Genomic DNA, 16,792 nt, shown 5'->3' with positions numbered 1-16,792 from the left:
AATCAAACTGGGGGTATGGAGGCCGGTCACCACAGAGCTGGAAGGCTGGGTCTCTTCCAGGGATAAAGCCTGTCACTTACACCTAAAGTGACAACTGTTACGAAATTTCCCAGAAAAGGACAGAGAAAATACTGAGGCCTGCTTTTGAAAATCGTGGAATGTTAGCGCTGGCCCAATCTTTGGACATAGCAGTAAGGCTGAGCTGGAAACTGAGCTCCAGGGTCTCACGCCAGGCTGGCACTGGGCTCCTGGAGCAATCTGCGACCCCTCGCTGCCTCCTAGAGTCAGGGCTGAGCTAACTCTCAAATAGACAAATATTACAGTCCAGCACTGATCACCTTGGAGAAAGCAAATGATCCTCCCGGGTAGACAGCCTTGGAGGACACCGCCCCCGGCACTGGCCTGGGGACAGTGCTTGCAACCACCACATCTTTCCCGTTCCGCGGTGGCGGAGGAGAGGTTGGGGACAGCAGCCGTACCCGAACACGTCTTCAGGTTGCACAGAAGGAAGTGGCAGCGGAACCTTTCTTCTCTGCCTGGCTCTCGCTTCCACACGGGCCCAGTTGGCGCCGGACTCAGGAGTGGGGACTTAAACATGGAGACGGCGGGCGCTGGGACTGGGGAGTCCTCTCCTCGGCTGGAGGCTCCGGGGTCCACCGACAACCGGCTTTTCCTGGTTAAAGGTGCGGTGTGTGGAGGTGCGGGTGTGAGGGCGAGCTCACCTGGGCCTTGACCTGCGCCGCAGCGGGCATTCTGACACACATACCTCTCTGAGAGCCCTGAGCTTGGGCATGTCCCTGAGTTTAGCCCGTGGGGCCAGGCAGCCCAGGCCCAGTAAGTCGCTTGCGGGGTGGGGTCTCCCCACCTCCACCCCGGGCGAGAGGCAGATCCCCCGAGCTATTCTCTGGTGCATGTCATATTTCCTCATCACCTCTGCAGTCTTTCTCGAGCCCTGCCTTTTCTAATTGCTACTATCTCTATTTTCCTGCTCGGGAGAAACTTCACGCTGCTGTCCTGGGGGAGAGGGGAAGGGAACCTGCGCCCACTTTCTGCACTTGGGGGACGATACCTCAGAATGATCCCAGGAACCAGAGGTCGTGAGGTCACGCAGGTTTCACAGTCGCTATCATTTGCCGTTGACAAGAGCTGCTTAGCCATGGTTTTTTCACTTTCAAAAGTGATTTTGACTGTAATTTGAATAGTATCTGAGACTTACCTGTGTACATCTTTTTAACTTCATGTTTTGTTTTGTTTTTTTAAATCCCTCCCCAACCTCTTGGCAGGTGGAATTTTCCTAGGTACTGTTGCTGCAGCGGGAATGCTGGCTGGATTTCTCACAACATTATCATTGGCTAAAAAGAAAAGCCCTGAATGGTTCAATAAGGTTTGTGACACTGAAATCCATTCATAGCATTGTTCTTGTTTACAATAAATGGCACCTTTTTCCATAGGGAAAGTAAATGTTGATGGCCTTTCACATTACTTTAAGAAGTAAACTTATATATACCTTATGGATTCAATAGTTGTACAAATTAATCGATAGTCTTTATTTTCATTTAAAAAGAAGTACTTAATTAAGTACTTTCTAAAATTTTAGCAGAATAAGACTTTGAAAGCTTATCCAGTACATTTCCTATTCACAACACTTTAAATCTGAATCTAGGTAATTCACTATCAGTTGTAGGAGCCCCCGATATTTTATGTACCATTTAGAAAGAAAAAGGATGGCAGTTAAAATCTTGAGACAATACTGATTGCAAGACGCATCTCTATTTCAAAGATGTTGAAATAAAATGCATCTTAGTACTGATGAAAAACGCGTCAGCTTCTTGAACACAGGGACTATATATACTTGTTCACCGGTGCAGCGCCACCCCCTAGAAAAGTGCTTGGCTCACAGTAGGTACCCAGCAAATTTTGGTTGAATGACCATAACCTACTTACGGCAGAAAATCCTTACTCCATGAGCAATATTGAGCAGTTGTCCTCTGGTGTTGTGTATCTGATTTCCCTAGTTGATGAGAAACTTTCTGCATGTTACTTGTATTGCCCTCCCACCCATTTTGCTTATTTATTCATTGCATTGCTTCAACAGATGTTTACTTCAGATCTTTTATACGCCGGGCATTGTACTAGCTAGGTGCAAGGGATAAGAAAATGACCAACACATCTGCTCCTCAGGAAGCTTAGCATCTGGTGTGGCAGACAAATATTCACACAAATAATTATATAATTTGATGTGTGCTATGGAGGAAAGGTGTTGTGTGAAAAATATAAACCGGTTGAATTTCCACTTACATTTATCTTTAATAATTAGAATTGAGCCTTATTAATACTGTAATGGCAAGAGACAACATTTAAAGTGCATTTGGGTCTCCAAATACTCTCAGGACTCATATGGAGCCACCCAAATCACTGCTAGGGACCTTGTGGGTCATTTCTCCCTATATTCCAGAATATTTTTCAGAGCAGAAATATATTAATATTTTATGACAGAAATCAGTAAAACCTGACAGATAATAGTGCTTTAACAGTGTGGAGTTTGGTTGATTTGTAAGCTGAAGTTATCATGTTAACCCTTGGATTATGGGTCTTTTTAAGAATCTGATGAAAACTAGGGATTCTCTCAGGAAAAAAAAAAAAAACACAGATATTTATAACTTTGCATTCTCTTTTGTTGTTCTGAGATTTGACCATCACATACACCCTTCATGGTTTAACACAGTGGTTTTCAAACTGTGGTCCACAGAACCCTGGTGATCCTCTATCCTTGGATCTATAAAGTCAGAACTTTTTTTTCATAATGATACTAAGATACTTGCACTGATGATATAGAGGCAGCGAAGGGTAAAACTGCTGGTGCCTTGGCATAATGAAGGCAGTGGCACCAAACTGTACTAGAAGTCATTTTGTTCTTCATTATAATGTACCCATAGTAAAAAAAAGAAAAAAAAGCCAGTATTACATAAGAGTGTCCTTGTTGAAGCAGTAAAGGTATTAATTTTATTAAATCATGATCTCTTTTTTAATAATCTGTGAAGAAATGGGAAATATCCATAAAGCACTTCTACTTCATACTGAAGTAAGATGGTTTTCCTCTAGGAAAAGCAATTCTAGGATTGAGTTGTAAGCTGAACTTGCTGCTTTTTTCCCACAGAGTATCATTTTTACTTGAAAGAACAACTGACAAACTATGGTTATTTAAAAGTGGGTATTTGGCAGATATTTTCTTTAAAAATGCACAGAATGAGCCTGTCTTGATTTCACGCAAGCAATTGTATTTGTTGTCACTGACAAAATTCAAGCTTTCAAGTGAAAATTAGATTTTAGAAAACTTTTATGTGCCATCATGAGCTTGATGGCTGTTTGATACTTAACAGCTTTGCTGATGAGATTTTATGGTGAGATTAATGATGTGATTGTTCTATATTGTTTAATAAAAGATGTCAACTATAAAAAGATCTGTATAATTTGGCAAGCCAGTATCTTCTGAATGAGTGTGATACATGGAATAAAATGTCCATTCAAAGTGCAAAATAGACGACTGGATTTTAATGTAACAAATTACAAAAAAAATTCGCTGACATGACTTCAGATTCCATATTGCAACTAACCTGTAAGAAGCTATGTGTCACATTTTGGTGTATTAAGGAAAGATATTAAAATATTCCTCCCTTTCCAAAGATATCTGACTAAGGCCAGATTTTATTCATAAACTTTAACCAAAAAAAAAAAAACTTGCAACAGGTTGAATACAGAAGCAGATATGAATATCCATCTATCTTTTATTAAGCTAGACATTTAAAAGATTAACAAAAATGTAAAACATTGCCTCTCGTTGCACTAATTTCTTTTTGTTTGGGAAAATAAGGTTATTTTTCATGAAAATGGGTTTATATTAATCTATAATGGATTTACTATTTTACAATATATAAATAAAATTCAAGAATGTCTTGATTTTAATTTCTAGTACATTAAATATTGATAAATATAACCTACATTATTGAAAATCTTTGGGATCCAAGGATAAGGGGATCCTGAGACCAGAAAGTTTGAGAACCACTGTTTGGATGGTTAAATACGTTACGTAAGGTTCTGCTTCCCTCTGGGAAAACATTTGAATTGGAGCATTACCACTTATCCGGACTCTGTTTTAGAGGTAAAATGATTTGTAGAAGAGCTCAGATTCTAGAGCACACAATTAGTGAGTTTATATGAGCTAGCACTCACTCGTTTCAGAATACCACTTAGGTAGTGTACTTCAATGTCGCCACCTGGAGGTCTTCTCTAACACGGTAACAACCTTGCCTTGCGAGTATGTAATGTTTGTGTGCTGACCAATGTGCTAGCTGCTCTTCTGAGAGCTTCCTTGGTTGATCTAGTTAAATAGATCAAGATTTTTTTTTTAACTGGAATATTTCACATTTGTGTAACAATAGTCTTATAAAATGACTGAGATTAAATGAGGGGCTATGAGAGAAAATGTGCATATTATGTTTGTCTAAAACACTGAAGAAAATACCGAATTAACGTATACACACACATAAAGTTTCCTTATCTAAAATAATTCAATATTTACCTGGTGGAGTGAATTAAAAAAAAGTAAAATAATTCAGTGCCCCTGCTTATCTTAATATTGGCATGGCAAAAATTCATCAGGTAACTATGAGTTATATCAAGACTCATTTGTGTAATGAGTAGATAAAAGAGGCAAGTTGTCATTCATCTTTCTGATGTAGCTACAACTTCTGGGAAATTATAAAAATACATCTTTTAAAAATACATATTGCATATGTTATAAAAACACAGCCAGCTTTTACTGTGATGTAAACACATCAAAATATTGTTATCGGATAAGAATGCTCTATAGGGGAGATAACAAGATTGAACATTCTTTTTAAAAATGTTCAGTTTACGTAAAATTCATCCCAGGATTAAACTGAAGAAAGACTAAAAATATGAACCTCATTCGTTAGGTATGTAGTTGACCTTTTACAAACTGAACAATTTGCACTTGATAGTTTCTACGTGTGTGAATGATTAATTTTAGTCACCTGCTTTCTCAAAGGTTCTGGTAAGTGTTAGAAGATAAGGGGCACCCATGTCTTCAGGCACAAGAGGTATTATAAATACAGAGTTTTCATTTAGAGAATTATTTTTTTGTTTTTTCATGGGGATACTAAATACTTTAATCACAAAGTGATTTGTTAAATTCAACTTCTATATACAGACGCCTTCATTTTACTTTAAATTAAAAAAAAAAACATAATGTGGTGGTGAGGAAAAATGTAGCTTTTATTTTATATATGTGTATATATATATAAACACACACATGCACACACATATATATGTGACTAGCATGTGTGGCTATTTCTGAAGATCAAAAGATCTTTATTTTTGACAAGTCAGTCTTTTCCTGCAGCAAGTTAACTAATGTTCATTTTGAAAATTTTGAACAGGGTGTATGAACATCATGAGACACTCTCCCCCAAAGGAAAAAGCTTGTGACAAAGCTTGTGACTAGACTTTTTAAAACTTAATAAGGACAGATCAATTTTTAACATCAAGTTTCCACTAAAATTCATTTTTGGACGTACCTAGATAATAACTAATAATAATTTCATTTCACAGTTTATGAGACTGATGGACATGTACCTGTTTTTTTAAAAAAATTAAAAGTTAGGCAAAATTAAGATTTTATTGTGAATATTGCTATTTCAATAAGGGTTATTTTTACACATAGTTATCTTTTTACTCGATTTAGCAAAACCAATGTGGGTTTATGTAGACCTTTAAATATATTTATGCATATATAGATGTAAATATATATATACACATATATATACATATATACAGGCTAACTTCTTCCTAGGGAAAAAAATGGATTTTTAATATATCTTTCTGAAATAAAATTTAGGCCAAAGCCCTTAAACTGACCCTGGTTTAATAATATTCGGTTAATGCTGATGCTTCTGGATGAAAATTCAGGCCAATTAAAATCAGCACATTTATGTGCAATCTGTAGTACCTAGGGAACCACTCCAAAATTACAGCAACATGGGAAAAGGAATAAGATGAGAGAATGTATTGTTTTTGTCACAGAATGGCTAAAGAAAAATCTCTTGATCATCTGGTTGGGTCTAAGGTATGTCTACAGAAAGTGTAAGTCAGCGAATGCAGAGTACCTGTAGATCTAGTCATGGTGCTGGGCATGGGGCTATAGATAAACAGACTTTCTGTGCCATGGACAACATTCACAATCGCAAACCATGCATGCATAAGAAAAATCTGTATTAAGAAAAATAGGTTGAGCAATATAAAGAAAATTATTCTAGAAAAGAAAAGGATTCTAATAAATGGAAATTTATTTCCAGATGGAAGACAGGATGTTATAAATTTGCTGTCTCTTATCAGATTAGCTAACTAGTTTAAGGTCATTCTAATAAAAATGCCAATGAATAGGGGATAGAGAAATCTTGACAGAATGTTCTAGAGTTTTCCTGGAAGAATTAACAGGCACAGTGCTTTGCATACTCAAATATTTATCAGTCAGGGAAAGCATGCAGTTATTAAGTAGCAAAGCTGGTATTTGACCTCGGGTTGGTTGGGCTTCCTAATATGTTGCTTACACAGACAGTAATTTGAGATACTCCTAGAATACTTATTCTTTCCAAACTTGATTATTTTTACCCAAACCTTTCTGTCTTCATTTCAGGGAAGTATGGCCACGGCTGCCTTACCGGAGAGTGGGTCTTCCCTTGCCTTGCGAGCTCTGGGCTGGGGCTCGCTTTACGCATGGTGTGGGGTTGGTGTGATCAGCTTTGCAGTCTGGAAAGCTTTAGGAGTTCACAGTGTAAGTAACTATAATCCTGTAATTGCTACCTGGATGTTTGTTCTACTTTCTGCACTGCAGTCTAAATTTTCCTGGTTTTCAAATTTATATGTTGTGTGGTCACTGCCTTGGGAAGTGATGACAGAGTATGTGACTAAATTCTTGCTAATAACTAGGCAACTTCTCATTACTAGTAAATTATACATAATGACTTTATTAGGTTATTAAGTATGAAATATCCAGTTTCCTTAGGTACTAAGTTTGACAGTTGGTGTCTCTGACGTTTCACTTTGAAACTTCCTGTTTTATTTTTATTGTGAAGGTACATCCACATTCTTTCAAATGCACGGTTTGGCTTGTGATTATCTTTCAAAGTTTTTTTAAGAGCAATTTTTCTAAAACCATGGATAAGTCAAAAATGTGTGTTATTTTCAAATATGAGTTCCGTTGTGGAACCAATGCAGTGCAGACTGCTTGAAATATCAGTGAAGTGTTTGGGAGGGATGTGGCTAATGAACATACAGTGCGTCCATCAGTGATTTGAGAAGTTCTGTTCTGGTGATTTTCATCTTGAAAATGAGCCACACAGGTGACCCGAGACCAAGGTGGATAATGATGAGCTGAAAGCTGTAGTGGAAGCGAATCTATCTCAACCTACAAGTGAATTGACAGCGAGGTTTGGCATTACTGTTCCAACAATATTGGATCATTTGGAACAAATGGTCAAGGTAAAGAAGCTGGATAGATGGGCACCACATGAATTAAATTAAGCGAGCATCAGAAGAGAAATCATCTTGAAGCTTCCCTTTCTTTGCTGTCATAACATAAAGGTGAACCATTTCTACACTGTATTGTTATGTATGATGAAAAATGGATTCTTTTTGACAATCACAAGTGTTAGGCACAATGGTTGGTTAAAGGTGAAGTGCCAAAACACAGTCCAAAACCAAATATTCATCAAAAAACTAATGGTGTCTGATGGTCCAGCGCTGGTATTGTCCACTACAGCTTCATGAAACCTGGTCAGTCAGTTACAGTGGATGTCTACTGCAACCAATTGGATGAAATCATAAGGATGCTTGCGATTAAGCAGTCGAGATTGATCAACAGAGACAGGCCAATCCTCTTGCAAGACAGTGCCCGCCCACACGCTGCACAAACAACGCTGTTCAAACTACAGAGTCTGTATTTGGAAACTCTCTGTCATCTACCATATTCACCAGACCTTGCACCAACTGACCACCACTTCTTCCAGGCTTTGGACAACTTCTTGCAAGGAAAAATATTCAATTCTCAACAAGCTGTGGAAAATGCCTGTTGTGATTTCATCGCCACTTGCTCTCTAGGCTTCTTCGCTGCTGGCATAAATAAGCTACTACTAAGATGGCAAAACTGTGTCGATAGTTTAGGTACATACTTTGATTAATTGTACTGCTTCTTGTTTGAGATATAATAAACTAAACTTTTGATTTGAAATTGGACATTTTATATTTAATGGCCTAATAAATTTTTGAAGGTGGTGAAACTTCAAATATAATTAAGCAATGATTAATTCATAGCTAATGTTCATTCTATATAAATTGACGTTAGCTATTTGTTCAATAAAATTATTAATGTGCAACAACTTTCTATGCTATTTCACATCCATATATATATAAACATCCTTGTAAAATAGTTAAAGCATTTTAAAGTTAACTATTTAAATTATTAATATGTTGTTTACACATTATTGGAAAAAATCCTAAAAGCCTATGTATGTGTGTGTATATGTGTTTATATCTGTGTGTGTGTCTGTGTGTATGTGTGTGTGTATACAGTTTATTCCCCAGGCTAAAAAGGTATACATTAGGAATTATTGCATTCTTATTTTTAAACAACTGGTAGGAAGTTCTGTTGACCAGGCTCTTTGTGACAGGTGAGAATTGACAGTAGTTTGGAATAGGTGGCAGCAGTGGAGTTGATGAAAAGAGATTCCGGATATTTTTCCAAGGTAGAGTCACCAAGGATTTGTTATAGATTGGATGTGGAGTGTGTGGAAAAGTGAAGTCAAGGATGTCACCAAGACTTTTGGCATTAGCAGCTGGAGAATGGATGGGGACCAGTGTGAGAGGAGCAGCATTGGGGATAATGTCAGGAGCTCAGTCTGGGAATTGTGATTCTGAGACATCTGTTAGATAGCTGGGTGGAGAGTCAAGTAAGCATTAGATATAGAAGTTCAGAGTTCAGGGGAGAGGTACAAGGTGAAGATAAAAATTTGAAACTCATCAGTATATGGGTAGTATTTAAAGCCAGGAGACCAGATTAGCTCACCAAGCCAATGAGCGTAGAAAGAAAAGAGGAGAGATCTGAGGAAGGAGCCCTTGGCTACTCCTAAGGTTTAGAGATTGGGGAATGAGGAGAAAGTAGCAAAGGAGATTTTTCTACTAAAGAGATGGGGAAAACCTGAATGGTGACTTGGGACACCAGGTGAAGAAAACATTTCAAGGAGAAGAGATTGACTATGCTGTGTGCTGGTGGTTGTCACATAAGATGAGGACTGATAATTCACTGAGTTCAGCAATGTGGCGGTCTTTGGTGAAACGGGGGGAAGACCCTGAGTGGAGTGGATTCAAAAGAAAACGGGAGAAATCAGAGGCAGTATGTCTAGGCAAGTCTTGAGCTTTGCTGTAAAGTGAAAGAAAGAAATGGGGTCATAGCTGGAAGGAGGAGTGGAGTCAAGAGAGCTTTTTTGTTCTCATTTTTTTAAGTAGGGAGAATTAATGGCATGTGTGTGCTGATGAGAGTGATTCAGTAGAGAGGGAGAAACTGAGGCAAGTGGAGGAATTGCTGGAACAACCCTCATAGGAATTTTTGAGCTTTTCATATTTAGTTTAATCATAATTAAACATAGGCATTATTGTACTTTTCACTCACAGTACACCGATAGGCAAATGAGTGTGCTATTCTTCTAGTCTGACTAACCTTTATTTTTAAAGTAACTTTGCTGGTTAGTCATCGTTTGTGATGCTAAATTCGGGATTACTAGGAAAAGACAGAAAACTTACCACTGAAGATTTTTCATGATTTTTGCTGTTACCTCAGTTTTGCTTTTGACCAATATAAAATCTCTTCTTCCATTTCAGGCATTGTACTAGACATTTTAGACAGAGCAGATTAAATAATCTTAATAACAACAACATAGCAGATACCAATATCTCCCATTTTATAACTGAGGAAATGGAGCCTCAACAAGGTTAAATCACTTGCCCAAGATCACATAGCTTGGAATTGGCAGAGTTAAGATTTGAATCCAGGTCTGAGTCTTCACGTTACTAAGTAATACTTAGTAATAAAGTTATTAAGCTTCTAGTTTGTATAAAAATGACAATCTGTTAGCACCCTACATGGACTGTGTGGAATTGATAGGCGATGTTTCCGGTGCTTAGTAATGGAAGTCATAAACTGAGTAGTAAAATTTTAAAGTGTTTGAAAACATGAATAGCCCTTGATTTAGAAGAGTCATAAGAATGAATCAATCTAAATTTTCACAGACCAACAAAAATTAGGTTATCTAAATTATATGCTTGAGAATTTGGGCTTTATGGGTGAGACTGTGCTATTTTTAGTTCCTAGAACATGAACTTCTTTGTTTTATGGCACTAATAAGAAGATTATTGCCTAAATAAAATATTTTGGGGATTAAAATATATTTTCTGATTGGCACTACTAAACATAAGAATATGTGGAATCTGGCTGGGTGTGGTGGCTCACACCTGTAATGCCAGCACTTTGGGAGGCTGAGCCGGGAGGATCATTTGAGGCCAAGAGTTCAAGACCAACCTAAGCAACATAGTGAGACCCCCATCTCTACAAACAATACAGAAATAAGCCAGGTGGCCTGTAGTCCCAGCTTCTTGGGAGGCTGAGGCAGGAAGATCACTTGAGCCCAGGAGTTTGAGGTTGCAGTGAGCTATGATGACGTCAACTGCACTCCAGCTCGGGCAACAGAGAGAACTGTGTCTCAAAAAAAAAAAAAAAAAAAGGTAGAATCCTTTTGTATTGCATCTTTATGTCTAACTAAAAAGAGAGGATGCAAATGTACTCTCTCCCTATACATAGACCTTTAGGCATATCAGTTTGATCTCCATGTCTGAGAAGTCTCACACAAAAATGAACCCACTGATAACCTTTTTAAGGTTACATATTTTAAAGGCAGTAGCGTTTATTAATTTATTGGTTTGTTCATTCAAAGGTCACTGGCGGACCTACCCTGAGCCAGGCAGTGTGCTAAGACAGGGCCCCCCAGTAGACTGTTAAGTCTTACCTGTTGACTTTCCAAGTAAATTCTTATGATATGACCCTGCTCTGAAGCTTGCAGAGAGCAATATGGTATATTTCAGCTCTGCATTTAGAAAGCTTCTATGGTTATTACGAGGTTGCCCTGAGTCCAGTGATGAACTTTTATCACTAAATACTGCCTCTGGTTGAGAAACGTCATCTTTTATGACTAAGGAAAACAGTCTTAGTCAGAAAATGTTGAACAGAAATGGTCCAAGTCTATGCACTCAAATGGTTGATGATCATTGTAGATACATGCAGGTAAATCAAAATCAACTGAAGGCAAAGAATTGTTGGTAGCTACCTTGGGTGGTATTAAATCTCTGATATAAACCTAGTTCCAAAAAAAAAAGGGTGCCATCTATTGGCTGACCTAGAGCAGCTTGATGAAAGTGCTTGTGTTTCCTATGTTAATTCACAGCTACATCTGCTGGCCTAAAAGAGAACATGTTAAATATGCTTAAAGCAAAACTCATCAGTTTCTTTAAAATATTGTGGTTTTACTCTTTGTTTATTCATAACTATTATGGAATTTCATTTCATATAGAATACATATAATACATTAAATATAAATATTTTGTATTTTGCACAATGGTATATTATTTACTCAGAGGTTCCAAAGAATGAGAGGTAGTGGAAGCTATCTTGTTAGCAGACCAAGCAGGTAAATTTGCCCAGCATTGAAGATGGGACCCTCCCGGCCTTTGGATAGAAATCAGTCCAGGTGCAGTATCCACCCTGCTTCCCTGACCAGCCCGTGGGCCAGCAAACACGGCTGGATTGCTCAGTTCGTGTTTATCGATTACTTTGAATTATGGTATTTTACCATTTCATTATGATTGAGATAGCATTAATTTTATCACAATAACTTCACTGTGAAAAAAAGATGAACATTTCCTAAGGGTTGGTTCTTGGTCCCCTAAATCAGCTGTACACATCCTGCGAGACGACCATTCAGGCCAGGTGAGTGCACACCAGGCAGTATGACTAGATTGTTTTATCAGGGCAGATAGTTTAAGTTTAGAGGATAGTGGAGGTAAACGCTGTAAGGAGCTGTATTACTAACTGGTAATTCCCTAATTATTGGAAAAAATGAAGAAACCTTGCTATTTACAGTTACTTACGCATTAAGAGTAATGACTTGACTTTTTTACCTTTTATTATTTATAGTAGGTATTGATACTTGAAGGATTTCTAAAGAGTTTTAGCTTATTTATAACTAGACTACCCTGTCTTTTTTTTTCCCCCCTTAGAAGGAAAAACACTAGATGTCTAAATCCTGGTCGATATGAGTAGAAGTTTGTAAAAGGGCTTACGTGCTATGCCTGGGGAGCTGTGGCTCTCCGTGTGTTGTGTGAGAAGGTTGTTATCTCAAAGGCCTGGCAGTATCACCACTGCCGTCCTCTACTGGAGCTTGTATGGAATGTAGTCATGATGCCTGGTGTAGTAAGAATTTATAGATAATTTGTAGCTGTTGCCCTCATACGAGCTAAAACCTCAATTGTGATAAAAACCATGAATGAAGGTGTTTAGTTATTGTGAAATACTTTAAATTGTCCAGAGATTTAAATTTTAAAATTAATATATAAATGAAAGGAGTTTTGGATTTGTTTGTTTTTTACCCTTTTACCATAGGATATGAGATATTTATCTTTATTTACATATATTGGTGTTTAGTTTTAAAGAAAAATATATATAGGACCTGCCTTTTTAAAAACTAAGATGGTTTTTTTTTTGTAAAAATGTGTACTTGTTTAAAAAAAAATCAGTGTAGAAAAGTACAAAAAAGGAAGCAAAAATCCCACTAAACGCTAATCATAATTGCAGTAGAAATATCCTCCTGGACCATCTTCTATAGGCATATTTATATAATTGTATAGAAACGCTATTTTACTATAGGTGCTATTCTGGCATCTTTTTTCACTATAAGTCACAGAAACATCTTTGCACAGCAGAGTGTATAAATCTCCATCACTTTTAATGACTACATGGTTCTCTATTGTATGTTATAATCTACTTAATCAGTATCCTGCCAATGGCATTTAGATTGTCATTTTTCACTATTAAACACCATAGTGAACCTGTAGGCATACATTTTATTGCACTTTTCTTGTTTGAGAAATTTGTCCTAAAAACAAATTTGTTGAATAAACATGTGTTTTAAAAATGTTTTTGATACCCATTGGTAAAAAGCCCTCTGGAAAAGTGTACACACTTTAGAAGATATCAACAATGCATGCAAGTTCCTAGCACCTTTGCTGTCAGTGGTTTCTATTACTCTGAAATTTTTGCCAATCCGATAGATGGAAAATAATCTTTTTTTTACTGCATCTCTCCTGAGTCCCTGCTGCTAGAAAGGCCTTTATGGAAATAATTTGTGATTGGAGTCTTACAAACTTTCCAGGCCACTGTCTTGCCTCCTCATCTGCTGATAGAAGTTGCTGCTTTCTCAAGAGCCCAGGCTTCCTTTTCTCTAAAAAATAACAAGAAAACATGTAAATAAAACTGATATATTTTAAATATTTCTCTAGAAATGGAAATTTGACTTCCCTATTATAAGGTAGAGCCTTTAAGGGAACTAATGTTATATCTTTCCTCTAGGATAATATTGGATGGAGTCTTAAGAAAATTTATTTACTCCAGTTCTTTTTTGTAGCTGCCCTTAGGTATAATTTTTATGTTAATATTAAGGCTCCCTTCTTAATAACCTAATGACCAGCCTGAGGGCTTTTGCTAATAATTACAATCAAATTTCTTTCTTTTGACTCTTTGTTAATTTCAGTTTTTACTGATATTCTGGCATATCTCTTATTAGTGTATTTATTCCTACACTACTTTTACTTATTCATCTCAAATGAGGCAGTACTGTAGAGTGACTGCTAGAACCCCATATGTAAATAAAACTACAGAAAAGCTTAGAAATTTTTAACTTTGACAATATCTAAGAAGGGAAATAGACTTTTAAGTGCTATATATTTTTCAGTGGTTTAGATCAAAGATTAAAAACAAATCTGAATCTCCTGACAAATTGTTTAACGGAAGCTACTTCTGAGTGGTCTTCAGGGGAAGTCTGAAAAGTGGCCATTTCCCTCTGTGTCCTTGCCTAATCTAATCTCAGTACTTCCAAAGATCTCTACCAGCTTCTGCCCTCAGGAAGCAAGCTTCAGTTTCTTATTCTGATTACCATACATCAGCCTACTCGCCTCACTTCCTCTTCTTGATAGTACTTACTAGAACTCCTAGAACAGAGTCTTCGTGATCTTGCAGAGGTAGTTCCATCTGCCAAGCTCTTGGGTTTTCAAACAGCTGAAGGATTGAAGAGTATTTTCCTGGAATCATTTGAAAATGAATTAGAAGTAGGACTGTGCATCAGTAAGTTCAAGTCTAAGGTGGCAGGAGCATCTCTATAACCCTATTTCTCATTCCACTGCAGCTCTAATGGGCATAACATCACAGTGGGGGGGCACTTGATGTAGATGTGGAGGAGGAATTTGATGACAGAGACTGATTCACAGGGACTGGCTCAGTTTAAAATGGGAGATAATGACCACTGTACTTTATTTTTTAAGCCAGAAGGGGAATCAGCTGTTTAGGCATATTTGCAAAATACCTCTTTAGAAACCCACCGGTCTCCTTTATAAGTAAAATAGGGCCCCAAGCATTTTATAAAGTGGGAATGTGCAACACTTAATAGGAAAGACAAGCTCTGCCATAAAAGCCTTCTTGCTCAGAGGCCTGACACAAGTCAGGCTTAGTCACCTCGAGAATGTTGCCAGCCTTAGTCCACAGGAGGAAAGGCATCTTGATTTCATTTGAGTTTTCTTTTTCTTTGTCCTTATTTCTTATACTAAGCTTAGAAAATTGGGCTTACATGAGATCTCTCTAAATAAAGCATTGTAGACTGAAGACCTGACAACGTATGCTTTCCCCTTAAGCTTCATTTAAGAGTGACCTATGATTGGTCAGTCAAAAATATCTAAAACTCTGTGGAACAATATGATATTAATATATAATTGGTATATTTATGTACAGAATATAAATATTCATTTACCAGTATATCAGAAAATGTCATGTTCTCTCAAATTGAATTTTCCTAACTGAAATATTTCTAACAATTTTAAGAAGAAATCTTTTTTTTTAATGTGCTAAATATCTTTCTACTATGTAAATTGTGCTGAACATAATTTAACTTTTTCTTTTTTTTTTGAGACAGATTCTCACTCTGTTGCCTGGGCTAGAGTGCCGTGGCGTCAGCCTAGCTCACAGCAACCTCAAACTCCTGGGCTCAAGCGATCCTCCTGCCTCAGCCTCCCGGGTAGCTGGGACTACAGGCACGTGCCACCATGCCCGGCTAATTTTTTTCTATTTTTAGTTATTTGGCCAATTTCTTTCTATTTTTTTAGTAGAGATGGGGTCTTGCTCTTGCTGGTCTCGAACTCCTGAGCTCAAGTGATCCTCCCCCTCGGCCTCCCAGAGTGCTAGGATTATAGGCGTGAGGCACCACGCCCAGCCAACTTTTTCTTGATGACTCAGATCTATCAAGTTATTGTTTGCTTCTTGTGCTAACAGATTCTGGGCTTTTAATAATCCTTTTATTCTTTTAATAATTTTTCTCAACCCTAGTTAGGTTCTTGTAACTTCTGTCTGTTACATTTGCTTCGGAAATGCTGCTGCTTTATTCTATTCGCAGCCATGCTTAAGGTTTCTTCCTTGCCCTCATCTGTCCTTCACAGGGTCCTGCCACTCGGTGACTTCATCCACACCCTGAGCTACGGGCTCACAGGCCCACTTGACTGGACGCTGACGTTTGGCTGTCCTGCAGGCATCCTATGTGTTCCCCACTGAGCTGTCATTTACTCACAACCTGCAGCCTGCTCCTGGGTCACTCTCCCGTGAATGGCAGCGTCACCCACAAAGCTGCCCAAAGAGAAAAGCCAGATTGGCTTTCAAGCCGTTCAGGACCTCACTCCTTGTCACCCCTGTATCTACTCAGTCACCAAGTCCTGCTTCTCCCCACCCTCACAGCCACTATGGTTGCGGGCCCCTTCTTGCTCTGAGAAGATCCTAACGGCTTTGTCTGTTCTCCCTGCCCCCCACCTTGCCTCTCTGCAGTTCCTCCTCCACACTACAACCAGAGTGCTCTGGCCTTCCTCTTCCCCAGACTTCACCTGCATCTGTACCACGCACTCTGCCCTTCTTCCTGTCAACAAGGATAAAAGAGCCACACTGCTGCCAAAGGCTCCCCCCTTCACCCTGCCATTTGGGTATTAGATCCCATCCCTTGTCACCTACCCAGGGACCTTGCTCCTGTCATTATCCTCAGCCTTTGCTGATTGTCACTTCTTCCCTCTCTGCTCCAGTATACAGACATGCTCTAGTTCCTCCCACCTCTTAAAATTCTCTCTTGATATTCTTTATCCTCTTCCAGCTACCAGCCCATTTGTCTGCTTCCTTCGTAGAAAAAATTTCCCAAAAGAGTTGTCTGTGTTCACTGACTCCACTTTCTCCTGTTTCTGCCCTCAGTCCAGCTCCTTACCCCAGGAACTGCTGTTGTCAAGGTCACCAGTGCCCTCCTTGTTGCCATATCCAGGTCTTATCTTTATCTTCTGTTACTTGACCTCCCAGCAACATTTGACACAATGG

At 38.3% G+C, this 16,792-nt stretch overlaps 1 protein-coding gene across 1 annotated transcript in view; it reads left to right on the top strand.

The window, feature by feature from the left end:
- The first annotated feature begins 474 nt into the window (after positions 1-474).
- The window catches only part of TMEM242 (transmembrane protein 242), a 31,520-nt gene continuing 15,202 nt past the window's right edge, over positions 475-16,792 (top strand). Inside the window, exons 1-3 of the mRNA XM_012646794.1 lie at positions 475-683; positions 1,284-1,384; positions 6,716-6,853. Coding sequence (XP_012502248.1) covers positions 596-683; positions 1,284-1,384; positions 6,716-6,853 — 327 coding nt within the window. The 5' untranslated portion in view covers positions 475-595. The remainder of the gene's footprint in view (positions 684-1,283; positions 1,385-6,715; positions 6,854-16,792) is intronic.

The sequence above is a fragment of the Propithecus coquereli genome, unplaced genomic scaffold, assembly GCF_000956105.1.
Source record: "Propithecus coquereli isolate 6110/MARCELLA unplaced genomic scaffold, Pcoq_1.0 Scaffold25, whole genome shotgun sequence".
NCBI classification, from domain to species: Eukaryota; Metazoa; Chordata; class Mammalia; order Primates; family Indriidae; genus Propithecus; species Propithecus coquereli.
Note: the sequence above shows the minus strand (reverse complement) of the source record. Positions and strands in the feature narration are given on the sequence as shown.